At 45.1% G+C, this 19,092-nt stretch overlaps 1 protein-coding gene across 2 annotated transcripts in view; it reads right to left on the bottom strand.

Annotated features, from left to right (window-relative positions):
• The window catches only part of MRPL39 (mitochondrial ribosomal protein L39), a 104,981-nt gene that overhangs the window by 76,890 nt on the left and 8,999 nt on the right, over positions 1 to 19,092 (bottom strand). For both annotated transcript variants that reach the window (XM_085620547.1, XM_085620548.1), the window contains exon 3: positions 12,319 to 12,458. In XM_085620547.1, the coding sequence (XP_085476673.1) occupies positions 12,319 to 12,458 (140 nt within the window). The remainder of the gene's footprint in view (positions 1 to 12,318; positions 12,459 to 19,092) is intronic.

Genomic DNA, 19,092 nt, shown 5'->3' on the forward strand with positions numbered 1-19,092 from the left:
AAGAGTAATGCAGTTAAATACAGTTTTAAAGCAGTTAAATGCAATTGGATTCATTACAGGTAAGTCACTTGTTCATAAAACAGTTGGAATTACTTTTCAGTTACTATTGAGATTTCTTTGTAAGTTACTTTTCAGATTAATTTTTAAGTTACTTTTTCTATTCAGTGTGATCTACCTAGATATCACAGTGGACCATTTCCTAGATAAAGGGCGAGTAAATCAGTTTTTATAAATATACAGTTTCTTCAGGTTTCATACAATTTTCCAACTCCACACTTAAAGCATTTTTCACAGAAAAGCAGTCAATGCAATCCTATGGGAGGAAATGATGTCATCTGTTTAGTGGTAAGTACTTCGTTTTGGGAGTTGGTTTTCTAGGGTACCCTAGGTTCAAGGATACACTCTTAAAGCACCCTCAGCTGCACTAGTGTGGCCGAGTGCTGAGGCCAAATGTCATCCAGTGGGGGGATAGTGGGCTTCCAATTGGTGGTAGCTCACGGCAGGCCACAAGGTTGAGAGAGCATAGCTCCTGGACTTAAGCTCAGGACAAAAGGGGGTTCAAGTTAGCACCCAAGGATCACCCACAGTGGCACTTGGGCGGCCAGGTGCAGGGTGCTGTTTTGGCGTCGGGTGCCCTGTGACTTTCAATTGGGATTCTCCAGTTCGAACAAACACTGCAGGCCTTAGGAATGAAGATCTTCTGGAGGCAACCAACGGTTGGACTGGTAAGTTGGGATTTTGTGGGATGACCGGACACCATCAGTTAGGCCAGCCAAGGCTGTGGGGAGTCGGGTGCAGGGGTGTCTTTTGCCATCGGATTCTTCTTACCGGCTCCAGTCGCGGGGATCCTCCAGAAAGGGGCTACAAGCGTCGTCTGGAGACTCGAGGCAGGTCAGGGATCACCAGGGCATGATCGCCGTGGAGACCTCCTTGAGGGGTTTTTCCACTCAAACTCGGGCCGTGGGCTTCGGGTGCAGAGTGGTGCAGACTCGCGGATTTGGCCGGAGCCAGAGTCTGTTGGTGAGGAAATACAGTGTTCATAGGAGACAAAGTCTGGTTGGGGAAGGCAGGGCAGGTCCTCCGGGTTCTGGGGGGCTGCAGGATACACCGGGATTTAGCTGCAGCAGGTCGAGGTCGGGACAGGCCGGTAGGGCTGGGGCCAAGTCAGTGGGAGGGGGGAATAAGCCTCACTCTGGTTGGCTGGGTCCCCCCATCTTCAAAATGGCGAGGACTAAGAGTTGTGCGCCGCCTCGCCTCCCCCACCTGAGGGGTGGGGTTGGCAAAGGTAGGCACACCTCATCTCCTATCTTGCTTTTCCCACTGATTCTCCTGCCCAAACTGGGGGGTCAGAACCGGTGAGGCTAGTTGCTGGGAGCAGCAAATGGCTGGGGCAGCTCACAAAGGTGACAAGCCTTTTGAAGCACATGTTTTGGACCTTCCCACCATTTCTGAATTCTGGGAAAAAGTCGGAAACACCTTAACAACCATTTTAGGATACCCAATACAAATCTCCCTATGACTCATTATTTTTGGAATATCAAGTGAAATCTTAGGCCCGAAGAGAGGTTTTCTATTCTACGCTATACTGCTGGCCAGATGGGAAATATGCAAGAGATGAGTTGAGGCCTTACCTCCCACACACTCAGATTGGCTATCCTCCTTGTATAAAACATCTAAGACTGATTTGGCCAGATTAAAAAACAATAAGAAGAGAGCCATCTGGGACTTCTTGACAAATTGGATTCCAGTCTAAATAGCTATTATTCGTTTTGTTCCAAAAAAGATCATTTATACAATCCTTCATCCTATGATTAAGCCTCATTGGAAGCTCTCAGGCTGTGCTGGGTCTCGCCGTATTCTTTTGTGCCCCAGTTTCGATCTCAGGTGGGCCCTCAGCAACAGTCGCCGGTTTTAAGTAATCAGAAGAGAGCGCAATGACCCCCTCCCTGATAACGAGAGGTCAGCAACTGGAAGGAAGCCGGTCTGCTACTGGTAGGCGGGTGACAGAGACGAGGTTTCTACCTCGAAGGCCTACGTCTCATAACTGAGTAACAGTGGCGACCTACCGATTTCCTAGTTGTATGGGGTTGGAGGCGAATGAGGGGGGGAAAAAAAAGCCTCTTGAGGCTTCCCCTTCGTGGACCCTGCCCATCCTGGGAGGAGGAGGCTTGGCACCTCTGCCCAGGATGTACTTTGTTTCAGGACCCTGAGAGCAGTAGTCTCTCGACCCAGAGGTCCAGAAACATGTCTGGGGGTGGCAGCTGGTGAGCAGCTAGTCAGCCAAGACACTAGAGTCAGGTCGTTTTTCAGGGGGCGTCTCTAAGATGCCCTCCGAGTGAATCTTTCATTAAATCCCACACATTGGCATCAGTGTGGGTTTAATGTGCTGAGAATTTTGATATCAAACTTCCCAGTTTTCAGTAAAGCCATTATGGAGCTGTGAAGTTCGTAATGACAAACCTTCCAGACCATATACTATTTATGGCTGTACTGCACTTACAAAGCCCAAGAATAGACTTAGGAACTGTAGGAGTACAGGGCTCATGCCACTGTACTCTCACCAATTGTATAGTGCACCCTGCTAGAGGAGTGGCTTACCTATATCAGGCAGGCAGTGGCTGTAGGCATGACGTCTCTTCACATGGCGACTCTTCACTCGCAGCCTGCAATGGCAGTGTGTGTTAGGGTACATGGGCTCTAAGGGTGGCACAGTATGTGCTGCAGCCCTCAAAGGCCTTCCCTGGTCACAAGGCCCTTGGAACCCATGGTACCTTTTACAAGGGACTTACATGTGGCCAGGAAGGTGCCAATTTAGGAGTACAAAGTACAGTTTTAGGGAAACAACATAGGCCTTGGGTACCTGGTTGGCAGGAACCCAGGGCACACTCAGTCAAAGTGCATCAACATTAGGCAAAAAGTGGGGAGCAACCACGCAAAAAGGGGCACTTTCCTTCATTATGCTACTTGATTATATAAATATTTTTTTTTAGAGTTTGTGCTTCTGGATATACATGAGAAAACCACCTTCTAAAATCAGTCCCTAAAAATACTATTTGCTCCATCTCTATGTACAGCTGGCAATTTGACAGTAGACAGGGGCTATGTAGTGATTAAAAGAGGCCTGTCAGTGCAATTTTTAGATCTGGCTTGACAGTGCCGCTGTTGCCAAGCATAATGTAGTACCTCTAAAAAGGGCTTGCAGGAAAACTACAGAGAGGGGTTTTGACTCCAAAATCTTAGTGGGAGCCAGGAGGACATGTTTTAGTTGGGTATAAGTTGTGTGCTTCCACAAAAGAGTGCCTGTCCTTCACAAAGTTGTGATTAATATATTTTGTTTATCTAGTTGCCTGGCTCAGCAGAAGTATGGCTGCCAAGAGAAGGCTTGCAGACAGGTATAACGTATCAAGCTTACAATGATATGGTGCATGACCTTTTAGGGGACAGAAGCGCAATGCTGTTAAAGTGCCTTAAATGAGGACATAATTTATGTCTTTGGTTTCCTTTGGTAGCAGCACAGATGGGAGAAAGCAGCAATGGGGAATGTATTGCTGTTTCCAAGTTCCAGCACCCCACACACTTCCATTATAAACTTTAGACTTCAGAGCGCAGGAGTGTGTTTGAAAGCAGTATAGAATTTCCTGTGCTCTAACCTACATGCATTTTTACATAATTAAGGGCCTGGAGTTTATACAATGCATTCGGTAAAAGTGGCTGCAACTGTACACCGACCCCTATCAAACGCACTGTTTATATGCAAACTGAGATATGTTCAAACATGTTGGTTTGCAAAATTCCAACTAATCGGTGGTTGCAATTTGACCTAACTCAATAATACGCATGAGGTAGGTTATAAATTACAAGCCACTATGAATTACTGCCATCATAGTGATTTTGGCCTGCTGGGGTCAGCAAACCACCATGTCTGTGATTGTTTTTAAATAAAGCAATTTTTTTTTTGTTTTGCTTTTTTTAAAACGCAGCTTGTATTCCACCCGTTAAAAAAAAAAAAAAAAAGTTTCAAAATCTTTTTTTTACGAGTACGCAGCAGTCCCAGGGATCAATGCCTACTCCCCCAAAAATGTATTTTACAACACTGACCTTCCTGTTTGCGCGTAGGTTACTGTCACCTCAAAGGAGGTGCTAACCCATCAAATACTGGTGACCACAATTGCGGTCGCCAACCACTGATGCATACCATAAGAAATCATAAATTGGATGGGACGTCCTAAACAAGTCTCTTTTAATTTGCAAATCAATATGTAGTCACAAACCTATTTTGCTATTCGTTGACGAGTTACTAAATCTCAAATTGGGTTTTGAACATATCCGAAATCTATTTTGCAGTCACAATTGCTCTGATTTTTTGAATCCGAGCCTTTGCAACCACAAATTATCTTTAAACAGAAGGCCCTGATTTCATTTTATTTCCTACACGGCCCTTTTTAGGTCTCGCTGAGTCTGCGAGACATTTTGTAAGTGGGTTTTAAAAGTGCTGCTAGCAAAGCCTTGGCCACCAGCTTGCTGTTACGCGCACAAGCGGGCGCGACATGCACAGCTGCCATTTGCCACTCGCCAGCCTGCTTTCACTTTTAAAGATGTGTGCGCGCGCCGTCACTTTCAGGGCCGTGCCAACCCGCCCCCCCTCTCTTCCTCATTATCACTTTCAGCTTGTGCTTTTACTATTGCGGCTGAATGCACTCACGCGCGATCGCGTAGTGTGTAAATCTTATTGAATTCTGTTTTTGAGACCTTGAGTTTCATTTGGAGCATCGTTTTTTCTCCAGATGTATCAGAGTTCACAATTCTCTTTACAGAGGTATCCTGCACAGCAGTGGTCTTTATTCCGACCGTCTCCCTTCCTGCTACACATGTCCTCCGGGAAGGTCGGCGGCGCAGACTGTGATTGGTGTTTTCTGCTACTGTGCATGCCTGCGCTTAGACTGTGCTCTTGAGTGTTCTGGACAGGCACACTCTGGGAGCTTGCTGCTGTCCACATGTTGGCAGACTGCATCAGAGTTGTGCTGGCGGTGACCGACGGCAGTTACCTCTTGGTGACATAAATGCCACAGGGGATGTTGCTCTAGACAGACTGTACATGTACCATTGTGTGCAAGAGACATTTACTGATGCCCAGATAATTCAGTACGAGTGAACTGGCTGTTTCTTTGCTGTGTGTGTGGCCTTTCAGCCCTTATTGATCTCACTGTCTGCTTGTTCTAGAATGACTGCCACGCCGAGAGCTCATTAAAGCGCATAGCGGGCCAAGCTTGCTGGCTACGTGCTCTCGTGAGTCCCAGGGGTCCACCCGGAAGTTGGATCCGAATCTCATAAACCCACGTTTCAGCAGCTTGATGGAGATGGGTTTGTGTTGGAACGCAACACAGTTTTGTAGCCTCTGGTCTGCTGCACCATTTCTGATACCCATTCTGGCCTTCCTTACTGTGCTCCAGTGAAAATAATGCAATCTTTACTTTTCCCCTTCTGCTACTCAATCATGCCTAGCCAGGGCACAAGTCCTGAGAAAAGAAGCGAGTAGACTCACCTAGTTAGGCAGTATGCAAGGGACATCACAGGACGTGACATCACAGAACGTGACATCACGGCGCGTGGCTTCACAGGAATAGACATCATAGGAAGTGTCATCACAAGCCACGACTTTACAGGAAGTGACACCACTCCATAACACTACACTCTAATTTACAAACCTTCACTCAACACCCCTTTACACCAAAAACCTTTAGCCATTCTACATATCAATAACACAAATCTACAACAAAACAAGAAACGAAAACAGAAAAAAAATACCAAAGTCACAACAAGCACAGCTATCAACTGTCCAAATGTTATACGTCAGTCTGAAACAGAAATGTTTATAACAATTTTTTATTATAACTTTTCAGCATGCTAGACAGCAGCCACAATGCTCTGTAACATAACTTTAACTCATTGGCGAAGACAATAGCTCTAGCTAAACACTTAAAAGGTCCCAAAGGCGAGACCTATTGGCTATGCCAATGCTTATTGCTAAATGTCACAGCCACCCTAGTCCCCTGCTCCAGTTTCATGTTTGTACCAACTGCTTAAGCTAATTTTGGCTTTTCTGTTTAGGGACTAGAGGCAGGCATTGCACTAGGTCTTCTTATGATTGCTTTACTAGAGACAGTACCATCCCACCATACAATGTTTAACCAGCTGCATATGCATGGTTTGGAGGCGACTCCCAGTTTCAGGAGTTTGTGCATCTGTCCCGCAGCGGGTCTGTTGCTTGGAGCCAATTTCTGTAAAAGTAAGTGCAGTGGCAGAGCCAACGTGAGCACTGCTGTCCTACAGCACAAGTCTTCTGTGACTAGAGCACCGTCTATACGAGGCGCTCATTTAGGGGCATTTTAAGCCAATTCAGTCTGCTATGTGTGCATGTTGCATTGTGCACTATCATGTACTGCTATTTGAATGTTCTGTGTACGTTTGTGTTTCAGGTGGTCTCTGTATTGGTCTAATTGGGTCATAATCTGCATAATTTTTCAACTGTGCAGTGCAAAGATAATTAAAATTTCTTTGGCAGCCACCAACATGTCACTTTCGCTGGTGTTTCGAATCAGAACACTTTATGTAATACATTTTTAAAGAGCATTGGTTACTCCAAACGGAGCGTCCCCATGCTAGGCTTGTCCTACACAACGATCAGCAGAGAGCGGGAAAAGACACATGCGGAAAAAGGGAAGACATAACTGAACGGGGAGCAAGAAAAGGCCAGAAGCAGACACAAGCAATGCTGAAATAAGGTCAACCTAAACAATCAAGTTTTAAGATTCTTCCTGAAAGTTGCTTCTAGGGTTTCTTGTCTCAAGTGAAGGGGCTGGGTATTCCACAGCTTTGTGGCCCAGAAGCCGAAGGAGCAACCAACCAAACAAAATCTTTCTGTGACGGGAACCATCAACAACCCTGCGCTTGTCGACCTGAGTCTTCCACAGGGTTAGTAGTGTTTCACTAAGGAGAAAAGATACCAAGGACCTTTGGCATTAAACAAAGCCCATGGCTTTAAAAGTGTGCCTTGATATCAGCAGCCACACAAACCGTGATCGGGAAAAGATGACACACTGGTCCCATCTAAAGGACCCTTCTCACTCTGACACTAGAGTCCCATCATTTACTCCCACCATCTACCAAGTGCCTGAGCTACAAAACACTTATCAGCAGGCCCTCTCAGGAAAAGGACCTAATCAAATTACCATACGAGCCCAGTCTCCTCTGTCCTCATTTTGTGTCTACATCTCCAACCTGCTACTTCAGGAATTTCAGCAATAGAATTCTACTTTCTGGGAAAACATCCTCGCCCCCATCTTCCAAAATGTAACCCACTGGCTTCCATTACTCTGCTTGAATTATACATACAAAGCATGTACCGCACTGGCGAAATACACAAACATGCACAATATACATTTGGGATGTTAGCGCTAAGTATCTTTCGTGTCTTTGGTTGCATTGCTGTGCCGCAGAAACAACGGGGAATGAGACTAGATAACTAAGCGAGGTACAAATCTGACTGCGCATTGGCAAGAAGCCCTCAGTCAATGTCAAATAACTCATTTTTAGTGAGTGAGTGAATCTACACAATAGTGAGGGAAGATCAATAAATAAGACTTTCTTTTTCTGAACCCCTACCCTTATGCAGTACAGATCCCGTACCAAAGTTGGGATACTTCAGTCTATGCTTACAAGGGCTGCCCTAGGCTTGGCACAACAGGCTCGGTTAATGTTTAAACAATCTGTACTCTCTGACTTGCATGATTAACCTGTCTGCCTCGGAAATAGAGCATTATATATAATGTTGTTATAAAGGCTTATTTCCTCACATTGCTTGCTATCTGAGAGTCTTCTTCCACTATACTCTTAAAATCCAGAAAAATTGATCCTGACTTACCTCCAATCACTTTCTTTCCTTCCTTTTTTCAGAGCGACACTCATCCCCTTCCATCCTTCGCAAGCCTTTTATTTCCAAGTACAGTCACCTCCCATCCGTGCCTGCCTTCATATCGCTTATTGTAATTCTGCCAGTGGTTCAGACCTCATTTGATAGATCACAACCTCACTTTTTTTAAAACCCCATCCATGCAACCTACCTATACCTAACATCTGGCACCCTTCTTGTACCACCAACCAACTGCATGAAACCACTGACCCACCACTAACAAACACACCTAACTGGTATTAATTTTAATCTAGCACAAAGATACTGGAGTAAATGCATGGATTGCTTTTTTTATTTCTGGGGAGCACGGGTAATCCTCATAACCAACAACTGTACTGGAATAACCATTGGAATAACCTTGGTATCTGATGTAGCGTGCTCCAGATTGAACATCCCGTCAGAGGTAGAGAGCGCTATATGAATGTAATTACAATACAAAAGAGAACAAACCGACAAGGATGCAGGCAGTTTTGCTAACCTACTGTGCATTTTTAAGCACACTCTTAAATACAAATTCCCTAAGGATTCATTTAATTAAAAAAAGGAAATCTGATGTATCACAATATATGATGACTTAACACTGGAGATTATGTGTATAACAACAGACAACATGCAAAATTCATAACATTTTGATGCTGACATATCCTTGAAGAATTCATAGCTATAAAATGTAAACTCAAATTGCTGACCTGGAGTTCAAGGAGGTGCATGTAGCCACCATTTTGGACAATGGACAAAGGGTGCATTAACACTTATTATTTGGCAGCACCAGGATTGCGTATCAAACGGAGTGTGTCAAAAGGTTGCCGAATCTCTACAACGTCTGCAACGTGTGCTGTGAGGTTTCAAGCCAGGCTTCTCCAATGAGTAGCTGGGGAGCTACTGGAAGCTCTCCAGCTTCCCTATGTACAGCCCTGCCTACTTAAAAATGAAAAAGTGTGTATGTTCATAACTCATATGCTGATGTTTGAAGAAAAATGAATTTCCAAAATATACTTATGGCTGATATTGGAGTGATACATTATTCAATAGTCATGCATCACCTATGCGGAGGCATCCAAAATTGCCATGCTTTTTTATATTACTGCTGGCAACCCTGCCTGACACACAAAGGTGTTCGCTGCTGGTAATCGTGCACTGGAGTAGCCATTATTTTAATCTGGTCACTATTATAAACAGTAATAATTTTAGTAGCTCGGGACGATTTTCATTGAACAGAAGTAGCTCTAATTACAGAAAAGGTTGAAGACCCCTGTTCCAGGCCCTCTGAATGTCTGTGGAATGTTTAGCAACGCTAAGTATCTCACAATGCGTATAAAGAAACAATGTTAGTCATTTGTGAAATACAGTAAGAATTTTCTCCAGGTTCGGAAAATTCATCCTTTTCCAAATGAAAAAACTCTGATGCGGCACAAAGGAAGTCCAGAAGAGACTACTACACTGATAAGCTACAGGACCTCTTTCTACTACTGTTGTCAACAAGATTGAGCTCAATTTTAGTCAGCACGGATCCTGCTTGCATCTAGTTTGGATTCATTGACAACACACTGCCAAGACATCACACCAGCCAAAGCCAGGCTATCTACATTTTAGGGAGAAGCGGCACAGTCTCTGTATTATATCAGAGCCAATAAGAGACTAATTACAGGTCATATAGAAATTGAGATGTTTAAAAAGTAGAAATGCAAAAGAGTACTAAGGATATCACACAACTTACAGAGATGTCACACGGTATCACTTTAAAAAAGAAATACATGCAATCTTTAAGTCTTGGCACTATTCGTTACCGGCCAGAGCAACATTATTTAAATGTATTTATCCTTTCACTCAGAAAATATACGCCTGATGAAAAATAGGCTGTTGGGACAGGAATGTCCCCTGCATGGTGTACAGCTGTGCTCCCCAGAACTGAGTTCACAACTGTATCTATTATTATGATTTTGCCCCCAACCGCACACTGATCTAGTGTGTGAGTGTGTGCTTGAGGGCCTCTCTCTTGACATTAAGGAGGTCTTGGGCCTGCCCTGTGGCCTGGAGGAGGGCATCAAGCATATCCTCATTTGACAGACAATGGAGTGGAGTTCCAGTCATAGGTTTGGCATGTAGACAAGTTTTGACAGCCTATCGTATTTTGTGGATCAGTAAGTGTCTCTCTAGCATAGAGGACTATTGGCCCATTCGTTTAAAATTCTGCTTCTGTGGGTTAACCCAGATCCTACCGCTAACATCCCATGTATGAATGAGTGAGCCAGAGTAATGGAGGCCTGGTGGGCTCCACTTTTGAAGATCCTGGCCAATTCATGTATACAAGATGGAGGTATGGTCGTTTTCCCAGACAGTGGATGTGCAATGCTGACAGTCTTGAAGCCGCAGGGAGAAAATCTAGAAATTAAAGTGGGGAAAAAGGAGACAGGGCTCCCCTTAACAATTTGAATAAGTACTTTCGCTTAGAGGGGCTGCTAATTAATCTTCCTGAGCAATGACACTTGGTAGATGTGGGCATAAAGTGTGGGGATTCAGTCTCTGCTGTTCTGAGTGTGAAAGGTCCTTTAGGTGAGGCCAGCCTTTTGTCTCTCTGTGATCATTGCTCATTGTCGCTCTTGACAGCCAGGTGCAGAAAGCTCACCGGTTCTGAAAGAGCAGGCAGAAAATTGACCTCCTCCGTCTGCTTTCGCTGTATCTAAGCAGGAGCCATTGGCCCACAGGTGATCCCAGTTGCAAGTTCTCTTTGATCATGGAAGAAAGTGCCCCGCAGAGGACTCAGATACCTGCTATGCAACCAAAGCTGGTGTGTGCCTGAAAGAATGCTTCCCAAACGTGACAGGACATCACCTGGAGTCTGACCTAGAACAAACAAGTTGTTCTACTGTCCTGAGGTGCCTGGAGTCAACCTGACTGCTAAGATAGGGAAGGAGTCTGCCAACCCTGCATGAGCCCCACAGGATGAGGATCGGTCCATTCAGGAAGACTGTGGAAAGCGAGCTGCATGCCCCAAAGACTGGAATGCATTATCTCACAATGATTAGCCTGCAACATTGTCCCCAAGTGGACCGTGCTACAGCAACATCATGAAGTTGTGTCAGAGAGGAATGTGTAGTTGTGTCATCGTGAAGTTGTGCCAAAAGGGACTGTGCCACTATGACATCATGAAGCATCTATAACTTTAAAATAAGCCAGAGCAGAATGTGTTGCTAGCCCAGCACATGAGCCATGATGTGGTAGTGGCTGATAGAAGAAGAGTCCTTCAAGGCAGCCCTGTGACCCTTGACCCCAGTGCCTTCCACCACCCCCAACTCACCAAAAGCAAGCTTGCAACCAGTGGGAGACTTATGAAGAAACAGGAGCCTGCAGGTGATTGCTCCACTGCTGCCTTTCGCAAATTTGACCGGAGTGCTGGGGCACCTACAGCTAGCGTGTCTACTCCTGGAGGAGAGAGAAAGAGCCAGACAAATGCTGAGTGACTCCAAGGGCTATGGGACTGGCCTTCTGATCAGAGCCTCAGGGACAGAAAAGGCTCCAACCACCTTGAACCCAGCACCTGAACTCTGTCTTTTGTGAGTCCTACCCTCTACGTGGTGCCACCCCAGTCCTGGGACCTTGTAGGTGGGACTGAAGGTGCTCTGCCAGCCCAGCGGTGGTCCTGTGGACAGAATCGACATCTCCTTGTAGCTCTGCTTCAGATTCGCAGCTGAGCTACGAATTCTAGACGCAGGTCTTCACATCACAAGTCCCTCATTGATGGTATCCTTGATGGCAACGCAATACTTCACATAGCAGCCCTGCAGCTCCTCAGAACAGCAGCTGCATGACACAGCCTCAAAGCTAGATCTCGCAATGCCCCATATCCAGAATTTAAGGTACTTTATTCAACGGGCCTAACTTGGTCCCTGTATCCGGCCCATGCTCCTTTGCGATCGGCCTGAACTTGTGACAAGATAACCACAGTTGGCTTTAAGTGCTTCTAAGCACTATTTTCACTTAAAACTGCACATCTCCAGTCCTACCGATTGGATTTTAGACGTTTTGATCTCAGTAAATTTAATAATTACATCTTACTCCATTTTTCTACATTGGTGTGGGATGTTTCTCGTGTTGTGTTTTCAGTTTGTCATCAGTTTACAATACATGCTGGAAAGGTAAAAGGGTTATTAACAAAGGAATATATAGCAATACAGAATAGCCTCTTTTTGGATACAGATATCCGCTAGGGTTCAATGTTTCTTGGGGGTATATTTGCCACATACAATAATGGGCACAAAAATAATCTATATCTCATATACCGCAGAAAGAATTTAATAGTCATATGTCCTACACATATTACAAGAGGCAGCATATAAACTCTTACCAACCTTATTCACTTCCTCTGGGTCTTCATCTTTGAAGGTAAGAAATTGAATTTCACATGATTTGTTTAAAGGCCGATACATATCCCAAGCCTCTCCATCAACAACTGCCAGTACAGCACGCTTACAGTACCACTCGCTAAGATCTAACCAATTAAACGGAAAACATGTAATTAGGATCCCATTTTCTGATTATTACAGAGTAAGCATAGAGTACAATTTCATGTGCATAGGCCTCCTTTTTCATTCATTATGTTGCAAGAGATTTTGCTGGATTGTGGTGGTCAGCTTAAGATACATATGCAATATCCCTTAAAGCACTGGACTCAGTATCAGTGCAGCCAATGGGTGATTAAAATTATGCCAGTCCTGGCTGCCGACTTGAATACTAAAACTAAAATGTAGTCAATTATGTAATATATATTCTCGGTGACTGTATTAAGATTAAACACCTGTCAAACAAATTTTCCTATGTTGTTTCTAGATACTAAATAATGCAGTACGCAGCACATTCTCAATTTCAAATGTCAAATCCGCTTTGGGTTCATAAAAAAAAAACTTTTGCAAAATTGGCATCGCTTGCAGGTATGATATTATGTTTATCCTACAGAAGGTATTTATTCTACATTATGACTGCTCTGGAAAAAAGGCCCACTGGCCAGCAGGTTGCTGGAGACCATATATTTGCAGGATGAATTCTAGCAATTCTTAGGACTACCAAAAGGAACCAAGAGAATATCAAATCAATAAGAGATATCTCCACAACATTTATTATAAACCCATGAAACAAACTAGTTAAGAACATTGTTCTCTTCACAGTTCTTTCCCCAATCCATCATTAGTCGACAAACACGCTTTGGAATATTCAGAAAGCCTCTGAAATTGTGAACATTTTTGGATCGCCAAACTGAAATAGAGATGCGTGCTTTAAACAGCAGACAGCCAAACGCTCACTATTACAGGATTCATTTTTAACAAGGGCAGGTCCACGGCACAGTACTAATGTCATTGGACTACCATGAATGCTCTGTACTTGTCCATTTTATCAGTTCAGTGACAAAAGGTCACATATTAAACATAAATGTAGTGTTTAGGTCGAATCCAGTAGACAGAGCATGTGGGTGTCTGTTGCAATACATATTGTGCGGCTTACCAACAACACACAAGGCTTGGAGCAGCATATTTACTGTCACCCATTATTCTGCTTATTTGATGGCTTTTCCTTCAATCTTGGGTTTGTAATTTCATTCGATCATTGCATCTTTACAATGTGTTTAACTGCCTGGTCCTCGTGCTCGTTTTCATGGCACTCACTACTTTTTAGGTCTCACTAGCGTAGGCTGCGCACATGCGCAGTCTCACTGTCGAGATTTAATGTTTTGGGGATTTTTCACTAAAGGGCTGTTGGTGACGTTTTCGCTCTGATTTTTTCTGCCGTCCCACTTGGACGGCCTCGCCTGCTTTCCTTCTGAAGTAAAAGGTTTCTTATCTTTACGGGGCCAAGCACATGGCCCCATAAAGATCAGAAGGAAAGCAGGCCGTCCAAGTGAGATGGCAGAAAAAGCGAAAAGTCGACGTCAACCGTGGCTTACAGACTTGTTTACTTTACTCGAAAAGGGCAGCTTCTCTTCGCAGAACGCAGCATGGCAACAGAAATCTCAATGCACAATGCGTGGTGTTTAAACAAAGCAATCCATAGCGGCTTTTACTGTCTAAGCTAGATGAAAAAGTACGCACAGCTGCAGTCCATTTTGTAAGAGAACCTGCGAGCATTCATGGCACATAGTAAAGGGCAGAAAAAAACAAGCCAAGCATGTGGCGCAATGGTCAGAGCTGCCAACCTTGCAGTTGGGGAACCAGGTTCGAATCTCAGCGTCGCTCTTAACATGCTGCGATTTGGGGCAAATCGTTTAATCTCCGTGTGCGTTCCAAAAATGAACGTGTCCTTGTGTAACGTAACTGGTGCTCATCTAAAGCGCTCCAATACCTCCGGGACGAGTTCGCCGTGGCAATACACATGGTTGTGCACAATGTTTTACAACCACACCCACTGCCACAAAGCATGGCATGGATTCACACTGTGAAGGCAGGGGGTAACTGCGGAGCTCGCTCTCTCTCTGCCTGTGCCGACTTGGAAGGAGCTGACAGCAGTCCTACCGACTGATTTATGCTGCCTCCCACCTCCCATTCATAATGTGTAATTCTTTGTTGTGGCTGCTTACTATAAGGGGCATTATCTGCTCAGTTTCTTTAAGGAACAGGGATCTCAGTGCCGACACTGCAAATTCAGATGCTAAGAGGAACGTCTGCTGTCGCAGGCAGGTCACTGTCCCGTCATTGACTTTAGTGTGCCATTACTGCCCCATTCATAGCATGGGGGTGGGGGGTACGTCACTGCACACAGCCCCACTCCGCTGTGAAGGATTAGTGAATCTTTTGCTACACAAATGCAGTTTGCAGCAGAACGGAAAGTTCTGCAGAGCAAGCTCCCATGATCCTTCCTGCTGACATCACTCATCTGAACAATGTATGTGTTTAAATCTTTATTTATATTCTTCAGATATTTGAATATCTCTATCAAGGGGTGTTCCAGAAGTTCTCCCCAAGAGAAAACAAGCATTAAAAATGCAATAGGTCTCGCCTTTCATTAAGTTAAAGCCATTTGCTTTGCTATACAATACCATTAGCAAAGCAAATGGCTTTAACTTAATCAAAGGCGAGACCTATTGCATTTTCAATGCTCGTTCCTTTTAGTATAAGCACTCCATGAGAGTGCAAGTGTTTTTAATCTCTTACTATCGTATGACTCCCTAAACTGTACTCACCTGTTGCTTCTTCTCCCCACCCGTGTTGCTTCCCCCACCCACACCATTCTCTCGTACCAGCGGCTTCTTCTACCGATCTCTGTATTCCCCCACTGCTTGCTTGTATGTTTCAATCCCGCCCATCGAACATTACTCTTACCCGTTCCTTCTCGCCCAACCTCCTCCCTCCGTATTGCTTCCCCTGTCTGTGCCATTTTTCTCCTTTTGTTGTTTCTCCTTCCCAGCCCCTCCAGGCTGCTTCCCCCCACCCCACAGTGTTGCTTCCCACACACACTGACCCTCCATGATGCTCACCCCCAGAGAGCAGCAACAACAACAAAAATGGTCACCCGTTTTGTAGCCGTGCTTATGCATGTTGCTTGCACCTACAAAATGATGTGACTACTGCACCACAGCAGCACTCTTTAAAGCTATTTTTCCTTCAGCCATGCTTCACAGCATAGTGGATGCTTTAGCCATGCTGCACACTAATGTAGATACTGTACAGAATTGTTAAGTACCATTGGCAAAACCAATAGGGCCAAAATGCAAGATCGATTTGTCTATGCTTGTTTAACCACTGCTGCTACCGCAGAAAATGTTAATCTCTGACAGTGTGAGATGCAAAAGATAAAAAATTCTGTCCACTTCACTGGCAAAGATCTTCTAGAATTTAATAGTGACAATGTCAATATTGTTCTCCTTTCTTCTGTAGTCGATTTGGTTACATGTACTGCTTAACATGGGTGTTCTGCCTGTAAATAGTTGCTCTTGAATTTGGCAGATGTTACCAATTGTAATAAAACAGCGGCTATTTGTGAAAGATTACAGAATGGTCAGGAAGCCAGGATAAGATCCAAGCATAAAAAGTGGCCAATTTTGCCTCAACACCATTAGTATTCATTCTCCTTTTATTCCAACCATTCCCGTTTCGCATCTCCTGCATTAATTCCTTCTTCCCTTCATTATAGTCTTGCCAACCTTTATTAGACGGTTTATCAGTGTCTTTTTTGTCTTGCCCTTCCTCTCTTAATGTTGTTCTTTCGTTTCTGGCAAACTCTGTTCTTATTTCTCTCATGTTTCCTATTTCTTCATTTTCTCTATCGTCTTTCCTTCCTCTTTGGGCATTCCATTGAAATCTCAGATTCCCTCTGTGTAGGAGGATGGCTAAGTATATTGTGCACACTTATTTAAGTGAAGCACCTTGCAGTAATCCAGACAACCCTTATGGTGGTTTTATTGGTCTTAGACAATCTTAGAAAGCTCTCTAAGTGGTAGCTGGGGAGAGCAGCCTTCAGGCTTTGTTCAGAAGGAGTGCTAAGCAGCTTGTTTTACCAAAACTAATCATGTAGTGTACGTTAAACGAAAAAGAACCCCCAAGTGCAGTTAAAAATTGTCCATTTATTACACAACACTCACTAACACATTGCTATATCTCCTACCCGGAGATATCAACACAAATACACAATACTTCAATTGCAAAAGGTAAGTAAGCACAATACACAGTGGTCTCAAGGGAGGAGACCAAACCATATACAAAAAAAGTGTTATGCAAACTGCGACCATGTTGGGACTTGGACCAGGAGACTCAGAACAGCTGGGGACCCAAGGAACCACCCAAGGTAAGTGCCCAGGAACCCCACGGAGCCTGAGTGCAGAGATAGAGCACAGCTGCGTACTCAATAGAAGTCAATGGGAGAATCGCAGTTGCAGTTTTTAAGAAGAAGGACCCTTCCCAGTGGACCCATAAGAAACCCCATTGAAGACAGAAGGTTGGAGAGTCACCCCACCAGTGGATGCCCCAGGAACAAGGATACCGACACCAGGGAAGCCAGGTGCATAGGTGCGTAGTGACCTCGGAAACCGCCGTAGAGAATGGAGGACTTCAGAAAAGATGCCTCTGCCAAAGAAGGTGTGAGAGTCCGGTTGAATCCAACGGTGGATTCTTGACAAGAAAAACCTGCAAGCAGAGGGGACAGAGTCTGTGCCACGCAGATGACCAGGAGAAACAGAAGAGCAATGCCCACCAATGACTGAAGATGCAGGAGTGCAGACGGTGACCTTGTTGTTACAGCTGTGGGGACCATGCAATGGTGAGGAAGACCAGGAGCCGTGCACAAGGTGCCCCACGCCGGAAGTCGAGAACCAGGGGGTCGGTGTCCAGCAGGAGCACAAACAACAATCCTTGGCAGCAGCAACAGGTGCGGAAAACGATGAAGGAGCAACGTTGGGATCAGCAAGATCTAAGGGATTCACAAAGTGCAGGAGGGTCAGAGCAGGCCGTGAGCAAGTAGGGGAGCCCACTGAGGCAAGAAACGACCCTCAAGAGGACCCACAGGCCAAAGGCACAGGAGTCACAAGAGGACCTCAAGCAGCTCTCCAAAGATCAAGGCTCACGGTGCAGAGGATGCGGTGACGACGAAGATCTTGGCAGGAAGAGATACAGAAGGCTAGAGCTTCTTGTAGCCCGAAGATCTCTGGAGTGCAGAGCCAACAAGCCTTTGCAACGGCAAATCGAAACGGTACAGAGGAGTTCAGTCCCAGTGGTTTCAACGTGGGATACTGGCCTCTCAGTTGCAGAGAGGACAGGTCAGGCCTCGAGGGAGTTGTAAAACCACCACCTGTGTTGCTGAGCCTTTCAAGGTCCATGGAACTGTTCGTGTGCTTTCTTTTTTAACAATGTTAGATCAAAAGATGTCCATGTGTAACAATGCAAATACTATCAGCTCACTTCATTTGGGGTGCCTGCCATATGCAAGTTCCCCTTGAAGCTCTGGAGCAAAATTTCTGGAAAAGTTTCCAAACATTCTTTGGGTGACCAAACAACAACAGACAGAAGTACACCACTAAGGCCCCCAGGACTTCAAGGAGAGCACTTAGAGGCTTTTAGGGTGTCATGTAGAGGGCAATAGCAAAGTCCAATCTAGGTCCAGTTGACACTGGTCAGCTGGGATGCTTCACAAAATGTTCCCTTCAGCTTTATGTTTGAGGAACCACCTTGTTATTATTATTATTATTATTTATTTTTATAAAGCGCGTAGTCACCCGGAAGTATCCCAGCGCTAGTGAAACCCTAGTTCAGCAGACCTGAGGAACGGGAGCTGAGAGCAGAGGAGGGGAGGGGTAAGGAATCAAACACGGGGGAGTATGAGAGCTAGGGAAAGAGATGCGTCTTTAGCAACTTCCTGAAGCGCAGATATTGAGGTTCAAGACGTAGGTCGCGGGGGAGTGAATTCCAAAGACGAGCAGCTTGTACCGAAAAGCGTCGTCCTCCTGATCGGGCTTTCCTGAATCTTGGGGTATTAATGAGGTTTTCTGTGTTAGAACGGAGGGATTTGGTGGTTTTGTAAGGGATGATGAAGTTGCTGAGAACTGGGGGGCCTTGGTTGTGCAACGTTTTGTGGACGAGGCACAAGGCTTTGAATTTGACTCGCTCCCTTATGGGGAGCCAATGAAGGAGTTTAAGAGCGGGTTTAGCAGATGCTCTGGCCGGGGTGTTTGTGATGATCCGGGCAGCGGTGTTCTGGATTCTTTGAAGTTTATTCAGGGTCGCTTCGGGAGCGCCGAGATAAATCACATTACTGTAGTCTAGTCTCGATATTACGAGACCTTGGATTAGTAATTTCTGGGATTTAGGGGGAAGAAGGGGCAGGACTTTCCTCAAAGATTTTAGAAGGCCAAAGCAGGTCCCTGCTACCTTCTTTGCTTGCGAGGTGAATGAGAGATCAGAATCGATCCATACACCCAGACTTTTCACCTCTGTTTTTGGATCAGGGGGAGGACCTAGACAGGCTGGCCAGCTGTCCAGGGGGAGTGCGGTTCCTTTCGGGCCAAGTATAAGGACCTCGGTTTTTGTCCCATTTAGCTTTAGGGCTGATCTATTCATCCAGCGATGGACCTGCGTAAGGCAGTTGAAGAGATCAGCTTTCTGTTGTTTGGGATGGGACAGGGACACCACTAGTTGTGTGTCGTCAGC

The sequence above is a fragment of the Triturus cristatus genome, chromosome 8, assembly GCF_964204655.1.
Source record: "Triturus cristatus chromosome 8, aTriCri1.1, whole genome shotgun sequence".
In the NCBI taxonomy this organism is placed as follows: domain Eukaryota; kingdom Metazoa; phylum Chordata; class Amphibia; order Caudata; family Salamandridae; genus Triturus; species Triturus cristatus.